This window comes from Hemitrygon akajei, chromosome 4 (genome assembly GCF_048418815.1).
Source record: "Hemitrygon akajei chromosome 4, sHemAka1.3, whole genome shotgun sequence".
NCBI classification, from domain to species: domain Eukaryota; kingdom Metazoa; phylum Chordata; class Chondrichthyes; order Myliobatiformes; family Dasyatidae; genus Hemitrygon; species Hemitrygon akajei.
This window is the reverse complement of record NC_133127.1, coordinates 15928401-15948474: the sequence shown is the minus strand read 5'-3', so window position 1 is coordinate 15948474 and position 20074 is coordinate 15928401. Positions and strand designations below refer to the sequence as shown.

General features: G+C 41.8%; 1 protein-coding gene across 1 annotated transcript in view; it reads left to right on the top strand.

The window, feature by feature from the left end:
- Positions 1 to 20074, top strand: part of LOC140726138 (dedicator of cytokinesis protein 2-like) — a 1234790-nt gene that overhangs the window by 472143 nt on the left and 742573 nt on the right. Inside the window, exon 27 of the mRNA XM_073042110.1 lies at positions 14244 to 14339. Coding sequence (XP_072898211.1) covers positions 14244 to 14339 — 96 coding nt within the window. The remainder of the gene's footprint in view (positions 1 to 14243; positions 14340 to 20074) is intronic.

Genomic DNA, 20074 nt, shown 5'->3' with positions numbered 1-20074 from the left:
AATCATCAAGAGATGGAAAGAATATGGCACAGCTGTAAATCTGCCTAGAGCAGGTTGTCCTCAGAAACTGAGAGACCGTGCAAGAAAAGGACTAGTGCGGGAGGCCACCAAAAGACCTATGACAACTCTAGAGGAGTTGCAAGCTTCAGTGGCTGAGATGGGAGAGACTGTGCATACAACTGTTGCCCGGGTGCTTCAGTAGTCACAGCTTTATGGGAGTGTGGCAAAGAGAAAGCCACTGTTGAAAAAAAAAATCACATGAAATCTCAGCTAGAGTTTCCCAGAAGGCATGTGGGAGACTCTGTAGTCAGCTGGAAGAAGGTCGTATGTCTGATGAAAACAAAATTGAGCTTTTTGGCCATCAGACTAAACACTATGTTTGACGTAAGCCAAGCACCACACATCATCAAAAACATACCATCCCTACTGTGAAGCATGGTGGTGGCTGCATCATGCTGTGGGGATGCTTCACTGCAGCAGGCCCTGGAAGATTTGTGAAGGTAGAGGGTAAAATGAATGCAGCAAAATACAGGGAACTCCTGAGGAAAACCTGATGCTGTCTGCAAGAGAACTGCGACTTGGGAACAGATTTGTTTTCCAGCAAGGCGATGACCCCAAGCATAAAGTCAAAGCTACACAAGAATGGCTTAAAAACAACAAAGTTAATGTCCTGGAGTGGCCAAGTCAGAGTCCAGACCAAAATCCAATTAAGAATTTGACACTGGACTTGAAAAGGGCTGTTCACTCAAAATCCCTATGCAATTTGACAGAGCTTGTGTAGTTTTGGAAAGAGGAATGGGGAAAAATTGTAGTGTCCAGATGTAGAGACCTATCCACACAGACTCAAGGCTGTAATTGCTACCAAAGGTTCATCTACTAAATACTGACTTGAAGGGGGTGAATACTTAAGCAATCAATTATTTTGTGTTTTATATTTGTAATTCATTTAGATCATTCTGTAGAGATCTGTTTTAACTTTGACATGACAGAATCTTTTTCTGTTGATCAGTGTCAATAAAAAGCCAAATGAAATCTACTGTGATTCAATGTTGTAAAACAATAAACATGGAAGCTTCCAAGGGGGGGGGGGTGAATACTTGTTATAGACACTGTGTATTAATATTGTTGATTATTCTCACAATCAGTGTTAAAAAGTTAATACACACATGCAGCATTCCATAGCTATGCCATGTAGATCAGAGTGAACTCGTGGCTCAGTGATAGTTTAATAGCAATAAATGATAAACATAATACTTCCTTCAAAGTACATCGACTAAATGTCTGCCAATATTAAGAAAGCTTAAGGCTCACAGATATTGCTCTTTAAAGGGCAAATGGATGGAAATGGAAGTGCTTATACCGTGTTTGCTCCAAGTCGAAATCGAAATTAACTTATGCAGGAAATGATGTAAAAAAAACTGCGTATGAACAGGAAGTGATGCTTATACAAAACAAACTGCATAAGAAAAGAACAGTGCCTCTAGAGGCTAAACAGCCACCATTGTAGTAATTGTTTTCTCCAAGTCTCCAAATTCTTAACTAACTGAACTTAATCTCCATGGTTACTGTAGTGTGACAGGAGCTTTGATCCAGGATTAACGTAGAATTGCCTAGCACAGGAACAGTCCCTTTGGCCCACAGTGTCTGCACTGAACACAATGTCACACTGAACTCAATGTCTTCGGCCTCCATCCACATATTCATGTGTCTAACAGACTCTTAAACGCCACTATTATATCACCTTCCACCCCTACCCCCGGCAGTCTTTTTTACACACCACCCCTCCCATATCCTTTCAACATTCTCCCCTCTCACTTTAAAGCTCTCTCCTCCAATTTTCAACATTTCTTCCCTGGGAAAAACAAGATTCTTGACTATCTATGTGTCTCCGTGGAGGAATGCTCCCGACTGGCACACTCCAGTCCGCAGGAGTACATGCTGAGGGATGCACTGCAGTTTGGGGCACCCACTGCAAGGGCTTAGTGGGAGAGGACCACAGTTATAGGGTTCCTCTGCTACTCGACAGGGAGGGAGCGGGTTGGGTGACAAAGGTCCTCAATTCCTGTAGTAGTGTGCCACCAGGCGACCGCAAGAGTGGCAACAATCAAAGTTCAAAGTACATTTATTTCTTCAAGTATACAACCATGAAATTTATCTTCGCCACTGACAGTCACAAAACAAAAAAGAACCATGGTACCAACCCATCCATAGAAAAACATCAAACCCCCTTCTCCGCACACAAAAAATCACGCAAACAGCAACAAAAGAAACTGAGCGAAACACAGAATATATGAAAGAAACTCAAAAGGCATATTTCAGTACAGTTCAGCTCAGTGATCATTATCTGACCCAATTCAAAAATCGCCCAAAAGTAGTAACAGAGAAGAGCGACCAGAATTAGAACATATCATAAACCTGAGTCTAAATCCGCAACCTGTGTTGATATAACCTTACTGAGGCACCGTCCGCCGACAACATCGTGGGAGAGAGAGATCACTCGTGCGCAAGGAATTCCCGTGGGAGTAGTGAGCGAGAGAGACCTCTGGCAGCAGTGAACGAGAGGCTGGTAAATGGTGCCGAACACTTGCACAACTCTTTGCACACGCCTCGATGATTTCAGTTGTCTTTGGCGTGAGATCATTACTGAAAACATTGACTATGAATGTCAAGAATGAAAAGGCATTGTACACTTTATTCTTGTAAATAATTTTTATTAAGAATAAAGTTTAATTTGATAAACATAACAAAAGCATCCATCAGGTCCCTCCTTACCCTCCTACATACGAAAAAACACTTCAAATTTGTCCAACCTCTCTTCATAGAACATGCCCTCATATCTAGGTAGGATCCTGGTAAAAACTCTCAATTCCTGGGTCTTGAGCAAAGTTTAATCAACACAGTTTGTGGATTGGACTCTGCAGTTCACATTATGACGTGTTTCTGGTTTCTGGTCGCCCCAGTTTTTTTGTTGCTATTTTTGGGTGACTTTGATCGGGACAGCATGCGGAAAATGAACGACACAGCGCCAGATTGAACTGAACTGATCTGTACTGAATATGCCTCGACTCTTTCGTTGACTTTGTGCATCGGTGTTTTATGTTCTGTGTTTTTTGCTCGTTTGTTTTTTCACCATCTGCTGGTTGGTGGGGGGAGTTGATGTTTTTCTTTGAATGGTGTTTCTTTGTGTTGTGGCTGACCGTGGGGAAGGCGAACCTCAGGATTGTTCACTGCATGCATACTTTGATAATTAATGTACTTTGAATCTTTGAAGCTCTTCTGCACCTTTTTCCAAAGTCTCCAGATCCTTCCTGTAAATGGGTGATCAGAATTACAGACAACACTAGCCCAATATTCCATACTAACCCAGTATTTTAACCATTTTATCACTGCTGTACTCCTTTGGAACAGATGGGGTTAAAATTGTAGAATATATTACTGGAGGAAGCAAGCATGGTAATTAATGTACATTGAAAGCAATTCAAAGGCAGAAGATGAAGTTAAGATATTGAGATTGGCATCAAATTAGAAGAGGCTTGGACATCTGGTAATTGGTTTATTATATAAGATTATATTACATGTAAGATATATGGAAGATTATTTAAGATTAAAAACTGTGATTGAAACCTGTCGAATGTTGAAAGGCCTCAATAGAGGGGATGTGGAGAAGGTGTTTCCTGTGTTAGGGGAGTCTAAGAACAGAGGACACAGCCTCAGAATACAGGGATGTCAATTTAGAATGGAGATGAGGAGGAATTTCTTTTGCCAGAGAGTGGTGCATCTGGAATTAGTTGTCACAGGTGGCTGTGGAGGCTAAGTCACTGGGTATATTTAAGGTAGAGTTTCTTGATTCTTGATTAGTCGGGGCACGAAGGGTTACAGGGAGAAGACAGGTGATTTGCGCTGAGATGGAAATGGATCAGCCATGATGAAATGGTGGACCAGACTCGATGGGCCAAATGGCCTAATTCTGTTCCTATATCTTGTGTTGAAAGTTCAAAGTAAAATTTATTATCAGAGTACATACACGTCACTACATACAACCCTGAGATTCTTTTTCTGCAGGCATACTTTGCAAATCTATATGGAACAGTAACTGTAAACTGTAAACATACTGCAAATGCAGATATCACTAAATAGCAATAATAAATAGTAATAAAGTAACAATATAACAGAGTCCTTAACTGAGTGAAGTTATCCTCTTTGGTTGCGGGGTTCTTGAACCTGGTGGTGTGAGTCCTGAGGCACCTGTACCTTAAACCTGATGGCAGCAGTAAGAAAAGAGATTTGCCTGGGTGGTGAGGATCTTTGATGGTGGATGCAAGTAAGATTAAGATGATCAAAGTTCAAAATTCAATGCGAATTTATTATCATAGTATATATATGTTACCATATACAACCCTGAGATTCATTTCCTCGCAGGCAGACTCAATAAATCCATAATAGAATAATAACCATAATAAAATAAATGAAAGACTGCACCAATTTGGGTGTTTAACCCCAGAATGCAAAAGACAACAGACTATGCAAATACAAAAAGAAAGAAATAATAATTATCTGTAAATATCAAGAACATGAGCTGAAGAGTCCATTGGTTGTGGGAACAATTCATTGATGGGGCAAGTGAAGTTACCCCCTTTAGTTCAAGAGGCTGATGGTTGGAGGGGGCGTAATAACTGGTCCTGAACCTGATGGTGTGAGTCTTGAGGCTCCTGTACCTTTCTGATGGCAGCTGTGAGAAGGGAGCATGTCCTGGTTGGGGGAGGGTATGTCCCTGATTTTGGATACTGCTTTCCTGCGACAGCGTTTTGTGTAGATGTGCTCAGTGGTGGGGAGAGCTTTACCTCTGATGGACTGGGGCTGTATCCACTGCTTTTTGTTGGATTTTCTGTTCAAAGACATTAGTGTTTCCATACCAGGCATTGATGCGGGTCGTCAATATCCCCTCCCTCACACTTCTATAGAATTTTGTCAATATATAATATGTAATAATAATTAAAAATATATGTAAGAATAATATATAAGTAAAGAACAGCTTTTGTTTGATGCCCTCCAGACAGATTAAGAATGCCCCTTTAGAACTGAGATGAGGAGGAATTTCTTTAGCCAGAAGCTGGTGAATCTGTGGAATTCATTGACACAGACAGCTGTGGAGGCCATTATTGGGTAGATTTAATAGAAATGTTGATAGGTTCTTGCTTAGTAAGGCATCAAAGGTTACAGGAAAAAGGGAAGAGTTGGGGTTGTGAATAGAAGATAATAAGTCAGCCGTGATGGAATGGTGAAGTAGACTTAATGGGCTGAATGGCTTAATTCTTGCTCATTGATCTTATGGCCTCATGGGTCTTGTCATTCCATATATGCAATAAGTACATTGCGGTAGTACAAAACGAAAAGCAATAATAGAATACAGAATCAGCACAAGGAGAAGGGGCAGTGCAGGGAGACAAGGAGGTGTAAGAGTCATGACAAGATAGATTGTTGATGTCACAATTTCATCTTTATTATATAAGAAAACTATTCCAGAGTCTTTCCTTTTTGCACTGGGTGGGATGTACCAAGCTTTTGTTATCTTTTGCCTAAAGGGAGTGAGGAGAAAAGGGATGATCGGTGTGGGTGGGTCCTTCATTATTTTGGCTACTTTCCAGCGGCAGCAGGGAGTTTAGGCAGAGTCAGTGGAGGGGAGACTCATTTTCATGATTGATTGGGCTGTGTCCACAACTATCTGCAACTTCGTGCATTTTTAGGCAGTGTGGTTGTCATGCCAAAGTGTGATACTGATGCACCATCAATAGCATCTGGATAAGGTGCTTTCTATGTGGCATTTGTAAAAAAAAAGATAAAATTAGACTTTTAAATCCTACAAGAAGTAGTAAGTACAGCCCAGTCCTGCATGGGAAAAACCCTCCTTACCAACGAGCACATCTACAAGTAGCACTTCAATAGGAAAGCAGCATCCATCATCAAGGACACCCACCATCCAGATCATGCTCTCTTCTTGCTGCTGCCATCGAGAAGAAGGTACAGGAGCCTTAGGTCCCACACCACCAGGTTCAGGGACAGTTATTACCCTCAACCATCAGGCTTCTGAACCAGTGTCATTAACTTTGCTCACCTCAACTTGGAACTGATTCCAGCAACCTATGGACTCACTTTCAAGGCCTCTACAGCTCATGTTCTCAGTATTATTTATTTACTAATTATAATAATTATCTTTTTTGTACTTCCACATTGATTGATTGTCAGTCTTCCTTTGTGTATATTTTTCATCAGAATCAAGTTTAATATCACTGGCATATGTCGTGAAATTTGTTAACTTTGCAACAATACAATACAATAGAAAAAAATCTGTGAATTACAGTAAGTATATATACTGAATCCATTGTATTTCTTTGTTCAAGTATGAATGCCCACAAGTAAGTTAAACTCAGGGTAGTATACAGTGACATATAAATTAAATAAATTTACTTTGTATTTTGTACTTTGTCATTTTTTGTGTTCATGGGCAGAACAATTACCATACCAAGGTGTGATGCATCTGAATAAAATGTTTTTTTTATGCTGCATCTGTAATAAACTGATAAGGTTCAGTGGGGACATGCTGAATTTCCTCAGACTTCTGTGAAATTCAAGGCACTGGTGTGCTTTCTTGGCCATAGTGTACATGTGGTTAGGCCAGGCCATGCTATTTGTGATAGTTCCACCAAGGAACCTGAAGCTCTCGAGCATCTCCTCCGTCCTTTTTTTATTGTGAATCTACTTACTGTCTGTAGAGTTAACGTTGCCTCTGTTTCAGTGTCTGACAGATTAAATGTAGAAAGATCAGAGTAGTTTGTAGTGAAGTACATAGTTTTCATTAGCTGTGTGCTTGTGAGGCCTGCGGGCTATATTCATGCACAACAATTTACATTCAATATAAAGCAATAAACAGACAAGACTAGGCTTATTGAAGATGGTAAATACATTTAGTAAATCCACTTTTAGTCAAACCGATGTGTTTTCTTTCTGACTTAACTGCTTTTTCCCAGTGAATTACACCGATCTCTGATTTCAGTCACAATTCACATGCACAGACTGTCAATGGTTGCTTGAAAGACAGTCAGCACCTTCTCGACTGGGATCAAGACTAATCCTGTTCTAAATAGCACCTAAAAGATTTGGCATGATCATTCTGTAATGACTGAGGAGACTGTAGGGATAACACTCCAGATATTTGTTCCTTTTACTGATAATTATACCTTCAGATCTCCAGAGGCTCTAGATATGGTTGAAATGCATTTAACCGCCTGAGAGCCGCAATAGTTTGATTTCTATTTGCTGCAAGCAGCGATGAAGTGCATGCACAAAACTGATTCAAGGACTTGCTGCTGGAGAGCACTCATCTCTGCCTGAATACAGTATTAAGTTCAGGTCCATAATCTGGTTCTGGTTGCCCCATTATATGAAGGATCCAGAAGCTTTGGAGAGGGCGCAGAAGAGGTTGACCAAGATGCTGCCTGGACTAGAGGGCTTTTACCACGAGGAGAGATTGATGGTATTCTCTGGAGTGGCAGAGGCTGAGGGGAGAACTGATAGATTATGAGAGACTCAGGCAGGGCCAATAGTCATATCTTTTTATTCCCAGGTAGTAACGTCAAGTACTAGAGGACAATTTTTTAAGGTGAGCGGGGGGGGGGGGGGGGGGGGGGAGCTTAAAGGAGAAATGCGAGGCAAGTTTTTTTCCACATAGAGTAGTGTGTGCCTAGAACAAGCTGCCAGGAGTGGTGGTGGAAACAGATGCGATATAAGTGTCTAAGAGGCTTTTAGATAGGGGAATAGAGGGATATGGATCATGTACAGGCAGAAGGGATTTGTTCAGTTCAGCTTTTAATTACAAGCTTAATTAGCTCGACACGACATGGTGAGTCAAAGGGCTTGTTCCTCTTCTGCACCGTTCTATGTTATAAGAGTACTGTACAAAATTCCATTTAAATGTAATTCAAAAATCACTGAGTCTCATATGTCTAATTCTAAAATATGTTCATTACATAGATGTCAAAAAGTAGTGGATCGAGGGGCTATGTATAGAACGCAGGAATCAGGATGTAATGTTGAAATTGTATCGATGTCAGTGCGGCCAGATTTTGAGTGTTGTCTTCATTTCTGGTCACCTCCCTCCAGCAAGGATATCAAGAAGTTTCAGAGCGTGCAGAGAAAATTTACAAGGATGTTTCCAGAACTTGAGGACCTATTATAAGAAAGGATTGAATAGGATAGGATTTTATTCCCTGGAGCACAGGCAAATAAGGGGAGATTTGATTGAGGTATACAAAATAACGTATAGACAAAAGAGGAAATCTAGAGCAACACACATAATATGCTGGAGAAACTCAGCAGGTCAGGCAGCATCTATGGCTGGGAATAAAAAGTCGACATTTTGGGCTGAGACCCTTCATCGGTATTTTAGGTAGGGTAAATACCATGTAGGTTTTCTCAATGGACAATAGGTGCAGGAGTAGGCCATTCGGCACTTCGATCCAGCACCGCCATTCAATGTGATCATGGCTAATCATCCACAATCAGTACCCCGTTCATGCCTTCTCCCCATATCCCTTGACTCCACTATCTTTCCCCTCAGATTGGGTGAGACTAGAACCAGAGGCCATGGGTTTAGGGTGAAAGGTGAAGTATTTAAGGAAAACCTGAGGGGGAAATCTTCTCTCAGAGGACAGTGCAAGTATAGAATGAACTGCCCGCAGAAGATGCAGGTTTATTTGAAACGTTTAAGGATCGTTTAGATAGATGCATATATAAGAAATGTTTTGAAAGATATGGTGTATTTGCATGTAGATGGGACCCATGAAGGGTCTCGGCCCGAAACATCAATTGTTTATTCATTTCCATAGACGCTGCCTGGCCTGTTGGGTTCCTCCAGCATTTTGTGTGTGTTGCTGAGATTTCTAGCATCAGCAGTTTTTCTGTTATTTGTGTTTTTTGTTGATGAGTCATTTTTTTTGCAAGAAATTCCTCAACTGCAATGAAGTAAGATTTCTGCAGATGTAACCTCAGGATTTAGTGCAGAATCGGAATCAGACTCAGGTTTAATGTCACACGCAGCAGCGGTACCTTGCAGCACATAATATTAAAAACTATAAACTCCAATCAGATGTATATATAAGACAGAATAGTAAATTAAATAAGTGGTGCAAAAGAAAAGAGTAAAAAATACTGAAATAGTCTTCATGGGTTATTGTCCATTCAGAAATCGGATGGCAGAGGGGAAAACCTGTTCCTGAATCATTGAGTGTGTGTCTTCAGGCTCCTGTACCAAGGAGAAGAGGACATGTCCTGGCTGATGGGGCTCTATGATGGTGGATGCCGCCTTTTTTGAGGCATTGCCTTTTGAAGGTGACCTGGATGCTAGTGCCCATGACGGAGCTGGCTGAGTTTCCAACTTGATGGAGCTTTTTACAATTATGTGCCCCTCCATAACAGATGATGATGCAATCAGTTAGAATTCTCTCTACGGCACCTCTGTAAAAATTTGTGTGTTTTTGGTGATATACCAAATTCCCACTGGCTGTTTGTTACAAGTAGTCAGGGACATCCTGGCCAATTATTCATCAGATTCCCTGCAACACTTCATTACCACGGGCACCACAGTAGCATAGCGCTGCTATTACAGGGTTTGGAGTAAGAGCAGGCATTCAGAGTTCAGTTCCGACGTCACCTGTAAGGGTTCTGTGTCCCATCCCTGTGGAAAGCGTGGGTGTTCTCTGTGTACTTCAGTTTCCTCTCACAGTCCAAAGACGCACCACTTAGTAGGTTCGTTGCTCATTGTAAATTGTCCCGTGATTAAGCGAGGGTTACACCAGGGATGGCTGGGAGGGCCAGGAAGGCCTATTCTGTGCTGCATCTCAGTAAAGTAAAATAAAAATAAAAGCTGATTTTCGCACATTGAGCCACAGAATATGCAAATTGGCCCGATGGCCCATTTGGTGCTGAACTATAATGGTCAGGGTTGTGCAGGTTGGTTCAGGAACTGAATGGTTGAAAGGAAGTAGCTGTTGTTGAATTTGATGGTGTGGGTCTTCCAGTGTCAGTACCTCCTGTAAATGCAAGAAGGTGGCATGAATTGGATGGTGGGGACCTTTGAGAATAGATATTGCCTTCTTGAAGTCATGTAGGAGTGCAAATCAAATACATTGAACATTGAGCCACATGAAGCAGAGGGTGTTAGTGAAAAACTGATTATGAGACTGGAAGTGTTCAGAGGAGATCCCCAGGGCTCATTACCAGGACCACTTTTTTCTGAATTTATATTGATGAGTTGGACTTGGATGTAGAAGATCTAGGTTCCAAATCTGCAGATGGCACAGAACTTGGTGCAGTGAAGTCTAAGGACAGTAATAGACTTCAAGGAGATATAGAATGGAAGGAAAAGTGGGAGATAAAATTTAATGCTGAGAGTGTAAATTGTTATATTATGGTTGGAAGAAATTGCATAAGCAGGAGGGGGCATAATTGTGAAAAGGATAGAGAATAGAGAGATCGCCACTCTGTGGCCACTTTATTAGGTACACACATGTACAGCTGCTCATTAATGTAAATATCTAATCAACCAATCATGTGGCCGTAACTCAATGTATAAAAGCATGCAGACATGGTCAAGAGGTCCAGTTGTTGTTCAGACTAGACGTCAGAAATGTGATCTAAGTGACTTTGACCGTGGAATGAGGGTTGGTGCCAGATGGGGTGGTTTGAGTATCTCAGAAATTGCTGATATCCTGGGATTTTCACGCACAACAGTCTCTAGAGTTTACAGTGTAAAAGAACAAATAACGTCCAGTTAGGTTGGTTAAAATGCCTTTTTAATGAGAGAGGTCAGAGGAGAATGGCCAGACTGGTTCAAGCTGACAGTAAGGTGACAGTAACTCAAATAACCACACATTACAACGGTGGTAAGCGCAGAAGAGCATCTTTGAGCACAAAATACGTCGAACCTTGAAGTGAATGGGCTACAGCAACAGAAAACCATAGACATACACTCAGTGGCCGCTTTATTAGGTACAGAAGATACCCAGTAAAGTGACCACTGAATGTAGATGCACGTACATAGTTTATTGACATTGGCAGAGTAGGTCAATAAGTGATTGGAAATGAAACATAAAGGATTGTGGACTTTATAAACACTTGAATTAGTCTTGAAAGGAGCAACAAAGAAGCATGAAACTGTTGACATTGCGGAGCTGATAAGGACCTAGTGACATTGAATTAAAATGTTTGGTTAAAGGAGCAGAAGTGACTTGGGGAAGGACTGTACATCAAAGTTGGAGTGAAATGCCCTGCTGGGGCATTAGTGGGGGCAATTCAAGTCTTCAGAAGGAGCTGGATAAGTTTCTGGTGGTATGAGAGGATTTGTGAGTGGGACTACCCTTCAAAAGCAACCCCAGTTTTTCCAGTCCAGCTGCAGAACTGAAGTCACTTATCCCTGGAATTACTTAGGTAAATCTTTTCTGCAGCAATGCTCTCCAAAGCTTTTACACTTTACTTGCAGTGAGTACACTGTCATCCAGTCGTGGCTGAATAATTAGTTTGTGTAGGTTTGTTTGTGACTTCATTGTTCTTCAGTATATAAAATCCAGGATCCAATATGTTTTAATTTCCAACATATTAGCCTAATCTGCCACCTTCAATACACCGAGATCTCTTGTCTAAATCCTTTAGAATTCTGAGGCCCTGCATTGGTCAGGGTTGACCATGGCTATTGTATCTTGTCTACGGTACGGTATGGAGAGCAAGCTGTTGTCCATGTAGCAAGCTCCCCCTCTCTGTGCAACTGATGAGTCCAAAGGAACAGCAGAGATCAATATAGTTTGGCACCAGTGGCATGGCAGGAGTTGCCAGTCAGCATTGAACTCAATGTAGGACTGCCACAGGGACTCCAGTTCCTGACTTTTCCTCAGGGTTTACTCACAAAGCCTTCTGCAAGAGAGGGTATAGCTGCAAGGCAGTGAAGGTTTGAAATGAGAATTTTCCTTCTCCAGGATGAGCTCCCAACCAAGGCTGATGAGCCCCATCTGCCTGAAGCGACTGGTTTTAAGGCACCAGTAACACACCTTTGCCCCTTCCCCTGTCAGTAGAAATGGTTCCGCCGGGTGTAACAGCTAAGCCCCACATGAAGGCCGGGAGCTGGACTTGGTTGTCAGAGGCTGTTTGAGATGCATTTAATAGATAGATAGTGGGAGCTTATCCCCATTACCACCACCACACTGGCTATAACAACCTTAAGGAACCCCTTTTATTCTGCCGAATACTCCTTTTAGAATTATGCCCTCTTGTTTATTCCATTTCTTCCAACCATAATGTAAGAGCTTATATTTCTCAGCATTGAATATTATCTCCTATTTATCCATTCATTCCACCAGCCTGTTTTTGTCACCTTGAAGTCTGTTGTTGTCCTCAAACTGCACTGTATAGAGCCAGCATGAACTGGATGGGCTGCATGGCCTACTTTTATGCTGTAACCTCTCCTCAGCTTTGGATTATTAGTCCAATGTGTTCCAAAGTTTGGCTGATCTCCCATCATGGAAGCAGCAGGAATTCAGGAGAAAGCTACAAGGAAATAAATGAAGGGTGGTTCTCTGCACCCACCCATTGCAACTGCACTATGCCCCACTCCCAGCCGCCACATGAAGTGAAACATTGAACGGGAAAAGGAGTTCAGTTTCTTCTTTCTTTGTACATTACAGAAGCCAGTAGTTTCAATGAGCATCTGTGATTTTCTGTTTGTCTTTCGTGGACTTCAGTTGACTTTGACTGTTTTTAAGATTGCTCTTAACCTAAGATTACATAAGCCAGAAAGTAAACTAGTATTGATTGATGTGGAGGAGCCCACTGAAACGGAAAGTGTATGTGTCCTTGAAAACCATACAGTACTCCTGGATCTAACAAAGTGGCCTTTGAGTGTATGCTGATGATCTTCATCTGCTATAGCCCGTCACCTTCAAGGTTCGATGTTTTGTGTATTCAGAGATGCTCTTCTGCACACCACTGTTATAATGCATGGTTATTTGAGTTACTGTTGTCTTCCTATCAGCTTGACCTAGTCTGGCCATTTTCCTCTGCCTTCTCTCACTAACAAGGCATTTTTACCCAAGAACTGCCACTCACTGGATTTTATTTTTTTTTTGCTTTTTCTCACCATTCCCTATAAACTCAAGGGACTGTTTTGCATGAAAATCTCAGGAGATCAGCTGTTTCTGAGATACTCAAACTACCCCATCTGGCACCAACAATCACTCCATTGTCAAAGTCACTTAGATCATATTTCCTCCCAATACTGATGCTTGGTCTGAACAACAACTAAACCTCTTGACCATGTCTGCATGCTTTTATGCATTGAGTTGCTGCCATATGATTGGCTGATTAGATATTTGCATTAATAAGCAGGTGTACAGGTGTTCCTAATCAAGTGGCCACTGAGTGTAGCGTCATCAGCCTCTGGAGGGGAAGATTCAATGAAAATGTCCCTCTGATATTGCTTCCTTTAATTGAACCAGTGTGCTGTCAAGCGATGCTATACATTATGAAATAGTTTCTCTTTTTAGTTAAGAATGGGTACCTCAAAAATCATTTTCCATTACCATTCAGTGAAGTTCCGGGATGTCATAGTAGTGTGGCAGTTTGCAATAATGCTATTGTTGTGCCTGTGATTAGTGAGTCTCCTCATACTTCTGCTTATTGTCACTGTGAACAAAGTCACCAGACAGATACTGAAGCTAGTGGATATATAAGTGTTTGTTCAGCAAAAACGAACAGCAGGCATGATATTCGAGGCACTCTCAGAGGAAGAGGCCTGCCTGACCTAATACTACATGACATTTTTATATGCTAAACATCAAAGACAACAGCAGGGAAATTCTATAGTTACAATGCATCTACAATGCTTCCTTTGAATTACATATAATTTTCGAACACCTCCTTCTTCACACCCATACTACAGACAACCGAAGTGAGTGTTAATCGGCATTGTCTCCCACTAGCTGCATTCATGCATATGTAGACATCAAGTGAATGGTGTTTCCTGGTTTGCAATCAACCCCCATCTGCAGCTCTGGGCAGATGATTGTTCAGAGCTGCATTTTAAATTCAATCTACAGTCCACAGTCAAATCTGAAGACTGATTGCTGTTGAAATTAATATTTGCTAACTGTAGAATATGCCCTAACAATGCTCATTCCATAATCCGATATTGTATCTTCCAGGGAAACACTTACCGGGATATTCAGGACATCATGGATAAGTTGCTCCGGACAGTAAACAAGATGGTCATTATGCTCGGGAGGGATCACAGCCTCATCGTAAGTGCTTGGTCTTGTACTTTGCTACTTGAATGCCGCAGGCAGACACCAGCAAGTGAACATTTCACTTGATTTGTGCAGGTGGAATGGTTGATTTATATTGTTGTCGTCATGGCTAATTTAGGGAGCTATTGACTATGATTTTCAGTGTTGTGTTCAGAGTTGTTTGTAATGTGGGGCTTCGAATGGTATTGGAAGAGATGAAAACCGTCTCCTTTGATCCACTTGTACTTGACCTGATAAACTTGGTTTGCTTTGATTTTGTAACACCTGGCTTCTTCCATTGTGGTGTTGGTTCATTCCTTACAGAGCATTGACCCCGTCTCCTGTTTAAAACTGTACAACTTTTGTTAAAAATGTTATTTTATTTAAAATGTTACAAATGGTGGTGACTAAAAATTATGTAAGACAAAAATTAATTTTGTTGAGGGTTAAGCTTTCCCATGAACTGGATCTTGGTTCATGTTGGATTGGATGTAGAAGCTGAAGATGCGAGATCCTAATGGAACTGGATGAAGGTAGGGGAAGGATGGGGACCATGAGTCAAGAGATGTAGAGAATGGAATTCTTAATGATAGAAGTGATCTACCACCAAATCTCAGCTGCCCTTTCTGATAGATTAATTAAGACCTACAATGTTTGGACTTCTCTCATCTCGCACACCAGGGAACTGGATGAAGGTAGGTGCTTGGGTCACTTTGTCAACATTCCCTTGTGTGAAGCATGTACAACTGTGTTGTTCTGTTGGGATTTAAGGGTTACAGACCATCTCGAACCTTAGTTTTACAGGTATTTGAAATCTTAATTGCATCTTGTTGATGGACCACTTCAGTCACCTAGAGCAAATCTTTCTAGAGTGGACTTGGAAATTTGGAGATTGCGCTTGTGGGTAAAGCTGGAATCACACTAAATCTCTACTGTGGGAGAGTGATAGCCCACTAGATTAGCGGATTTATTTAGAATAGAGCTTTATTGTCATTTTTTCAGTGAGATTGTGGTGTTACTCCACTCTGCGCAAAACATATTTACAATGCATGCAGTACAGCTTAATAAAAATAACTTCCGATATTTACAAGTGACTTTGATAGTCCATAGCACTCAAAGGTGATTGGCAAGCCGAGGTGTAGCATTATTCAGATACATAACAGCCCTCAGGAAGAAGCTGGTTTTCATTCTAACTGCCTTGACTGAGATGTTTCTGGGTCTCCTACCAGATGGCAGAAGACTAAACAGACAGTATCCAGGATGGGATGGGTCTTTAATGATGTTACAAGCGTGCTGTAAGCATCGAGAGTTGTAAATTGTCTCCTGGCCTGGTAGTTGCGTCCCATTTATGTGCTCCCTTCATCTACAGAAGTCCTTCACTGCAGTTTCTGTTTTACATTACAATGCTCCTTTAAACTCAGTTTCCTGCTCCATCAGCTTCTCATCTGGTTTCCTCTTTGGTATTGTAAAGTACCTTCTTCTTCTTAAGCCCAATCACCCTTACTGGGTTATAGTCTGCCGACAGTAGCTCACCAGAGTCCTCTGATCAGGGCCGAAGTTTGATTGGCCCTCTGACTTCCGCTTTCGCCACAATGTCATACGACTTCTAGGCGAAGATCTTCTCCCTCCCAGGGATGAGGTCTTTGGAACTGCTGCTGGTGTTTCTATAACTTTGGGTTTTTATGGGATGGAGTAGCTAACTACATGCCAACCCTCCTCTCACGGCCTTGGGACTGTCCATGTCAGAGTTCGCAAAGCCACTCCCTATACCAAGTATGCTATACAGTCTGCCCTCCTTGTCTGCGGATTCCGCATGTGCGGATTCAACCAACCGCGGATCGGGAAAACCCGGAAGTTCTCTCTCCACCACTCGTTGTTTGAGCATGTACAGACTATTTTTACTTGTCATTATTCCCAAAACAACACAGTATAACAACTATTTACATAGTATTTACATTGTATTAGGTATTGTAAGTAATCTAGAAATGACTTAAAGGTACAGGCAGTCCCCAGGTTATGAATGAGTTCCATTCCTGAGTCCGTCTTTAAGTCGGATTTGAAGTTGGAACAGGTACATCGGGTATTATTTAGCGTCAGTTAGTCAGATGTTTTTCTTAGTATATAGTACATATTTTACCTGTCTATGCATATAAAACACTTAAGAAACATATGTATTTCAACAATTAAACCACTGCGTTGCTTAGTAATAATTGTAGATTTCATCGGGGCAGGGCCTTTCACAAGCTCCGTTAAAATTGTTCCGATCGTTGACCGATTGTAGCCTAGTGCTTTTCCAATGACCGATGGTGTTTCACCTCTTTCCGATCACTTTATTACTTCCACCTTATTTTCAATCGTGATCGTGATTATTTTGTGAACAGAAACACTGCGGATTCAGAGCTGCACTGCCAGGTCCTAATGTCCACCGCACGGAGACATGTTAAATAAAGTCCGGGGTTCCGCTGGGTCCTAAAGACCACTGCACCGGAACAGGTTAAATAAGGGACTTGAGCATCCGTGTTTTATTTGGTATCCGCAGGGGGTCCGGGAACCAATCCCCCGCAGATAAGGAGGGCCGACTGTATAAATGCAAATTGCTGTTGTTAGTTCTGATTCAAGGGGAAAGACATCAGCCTCTAATTTGTGGCAAGGGTGTGATATAGTAGTTTGGCTTTCAGCTGGTTTCTGGTGTTGATGCTTTATTCACTCATGTTGATCACAATATTTTCTTCAGCTAATTGCTTCATTAATGTTATGTCGGTATTTCTGATATGGATACAATTCCTTTGGGTTGTTCAATATAATAACAAGAACTCATTTATTGTGCACATTACATACAATGTCGTTGAAAGTACCTTACAATGGGATAAAGTGCAAACATAAAAATAAAAGGCAAAATGATGTTAGTTAAAAGCACGGTTAAATAAATAAGTCTTGAGCTGGCACTTAGAATTGTCAACTGAGTCTGCATCCGTTATAGTTTTAGGTATTGAGTTCTGCAATTTAGGAGCATAGTCTAAAGAAGCTGACCTGCTAATTTTATTTTGAGAGAGATTGTTTAAATTTATGAAACCGGCAGAAGAAGAGCTGAGAGCGCGAGCAGGGTTGTAGAACAGAAGCAACTCTGTGATATACTGCAGTCCCAGACATTCGCAAGCTTTAAAACCAAGTAAGAGAACTTTAAAATCAATTCTAAAAGATACAGGAAACCAAAGCGGAGTAGTTATGGCGAGAGCGATACACTTCTTCATCCTGGTTTTTGTTAAAACTCCAGCAGCAGCATTCTAATTGAGTTGAAGTTTGTCAATAGATTGCTTTGGAAGGCCAGTAAAAAGTGCATTGCAGTAGTCTAGTCTTTTGATATAAAGGCGTGAATTAGCTATTCAGCATCATTATGTGACAGAAGCGAACATACCTTTGCAATATTTCTAAAGTGTGAAAATGCTGCTCTAGTCACTTTCCTTATGTAGGATTTAAAATTCAAACCTGAATTAAGGGTAACACCTGATGTGTGCATTGAAATTAAAAAAATATTATGACCTTACGTCTCTAATAAACAGAGAACAAGAGCAATGCAGAGGGTGGCCATTCTGCCCTTTATAACCATACTAACTTCTTATTATCATGATCATAAACACCCTAGGTAGAGGGGCCATCAGAATTAGCTTTTTGTAGAAGTAGAAAACATAAATTATCATGAACTTAGGTTAGATTAGATTGAATTATATTAAATTAACAGGGATTATATGGCACTTGCATGACAAAACATCATTATTTATGTATTATTGGGATAATCTACCCATGTACACTACCTATCTTCCCTCCTTGTTCTCTTCTAATATATTTCTAATTGTAATTTATCGCTTTATTATTACTATTTATTGCAATGCTGTTGCTGAGTGCCGTCGAATTGTCATTGACTCATGGCAGGATATGGAAGTAGATTGCCTGGCCTTTCTTCCGCGCAGATACTGCTGCTGCCCAGGTTTGGAACTGTCCGGATTCGAAGCCAGGGCCATCGGTCTCACAAAGTCCACTGCTGATGCCATTGCACCACTGTACCGCCGCCTTAAAACAACAAATTTATGACATATGCCAGTGGTATGAAACCAGATTCTGATTCTATTAGGGTGAGCTAAAGCAGTGTAACCAGAGATGCTAACATGACAATAAGTGTTTGGAAATGAGATAGCACCACTGTGAAAGGTGTTCTTGGGTCAGAAAGGCAAGGCTGAATAGGTTAAGACTTTATTTCCCATAACTCAAGAGGAAATGAGGAGGTTTGATAGAGGTGTACAACATTATGAGGGGTATACAGATAGGATAAATGCAAGTAGGCTTTTTCCACCGAGGTTGGGTGAGGCCAGAAGTAGGTTAAGGGTGAAAGTGGAATATTTGAGGGGAATCTGAGGGTGGAATGAGCTGCCAGTGGAAGCAGGTTTGATTGCAGCATTTAAGAGAAGTTTGTTTAGGTACATGAATGGGAGGGGCACCACCCCCCCCCCCCACCTCCCTGTCCTCCAGCTGCCTACCTTCCCCCTCTCTCCTGGCCTTACCTGTCGCCTTCTAGGTTGTACTTCTTCCCCTCCCTCCACCTTCTTCGGGCTTCTCTCCCCTTCCTTTCCAGTCTTGATGAAAGGTCTCAGCACCAATCATCGGCTCTTCATTTCCTTCCATAGATGCTGCTTGACCTGCTGAGTTCCTCCGCCATTTTGTGTGTGTTACTAGGGCTGTGATGGGCTGTGGACCGGGTGTGGGTCAATGGGACTAGGCAGAATAACAGTTTGGCGTGTGCTAGATGGGCGAGAGGGCCTATTTCTGTGCTGTAGAGTCACAGAAAAGTACAGCACAGAAACAGGCCCTTCAGCCCACCTATTCCATGCTGAACCATTTGAAGTGCCTACTTCCATTGACCTGCACCAGGACTGTAGCCCTCCATACCTCTACCATTCATGTACTTATCCAAACTTCTCTTAAACGTTGAAATCAAGCTCACATGTCCCACTTAAGCTGGGAGCTCGCTCCATACTCTCATGATGCTCAGAGTGAAGAAGTCTCTCCTCATATTGCCCTTAAATTTGTCACCTTTCACCCTTAACCCATGACCTCTAGTTGTAGTCTCACCCAACCTGTCATGCTCTATGACTCTGCTACTCGAAGTCTGAAAGCAGTCCTGTTGTCGAAAGGGAGGGAGATGGAGTATAGGCTGAGCTGGGAAGCAAGAAGCACATTCCTCTGGAGTGATTCTAATCATCTTGGATTCACTGCACAGCCAGAGAAAATGAGTGAACAGCAGCGAGTGTTCCACAAGAGCGCTGTTCCCTTGCACAGCATCCTTGACCTCCGCTCAGCACCCTTGAGAGCAGCATGAGAGGAGAGACAGCTGCACCTCCTCACAAAATGCCTGCTTACTTTTGCCAATCACGCTGCCTGTGCAATTATCAAGATACCTGCTGACACAGGTCAACATAATGTGGATGTAACAGCGCAGTTCTTAATTAGAAATAGCCAGAAGGCCTTGAAATATTGACACAAGTTTACAGCATGGAGTCACGCCGCTTGGGCCTGCTGGTCCCTGTTGGGGTTCAGCCTTCCCACAATCCTCGTCTCCCCCAGTACCATATTCTTCTGTTGTTTGCCACTTAAGTACCACGCTAGCTTCCCTTAACACTGTGTTATGACCTGGTGATCCCTCACACACAAATATGAGTTAATCGCACGTTACGTTTACCAATAGTCAAACCCAGGAG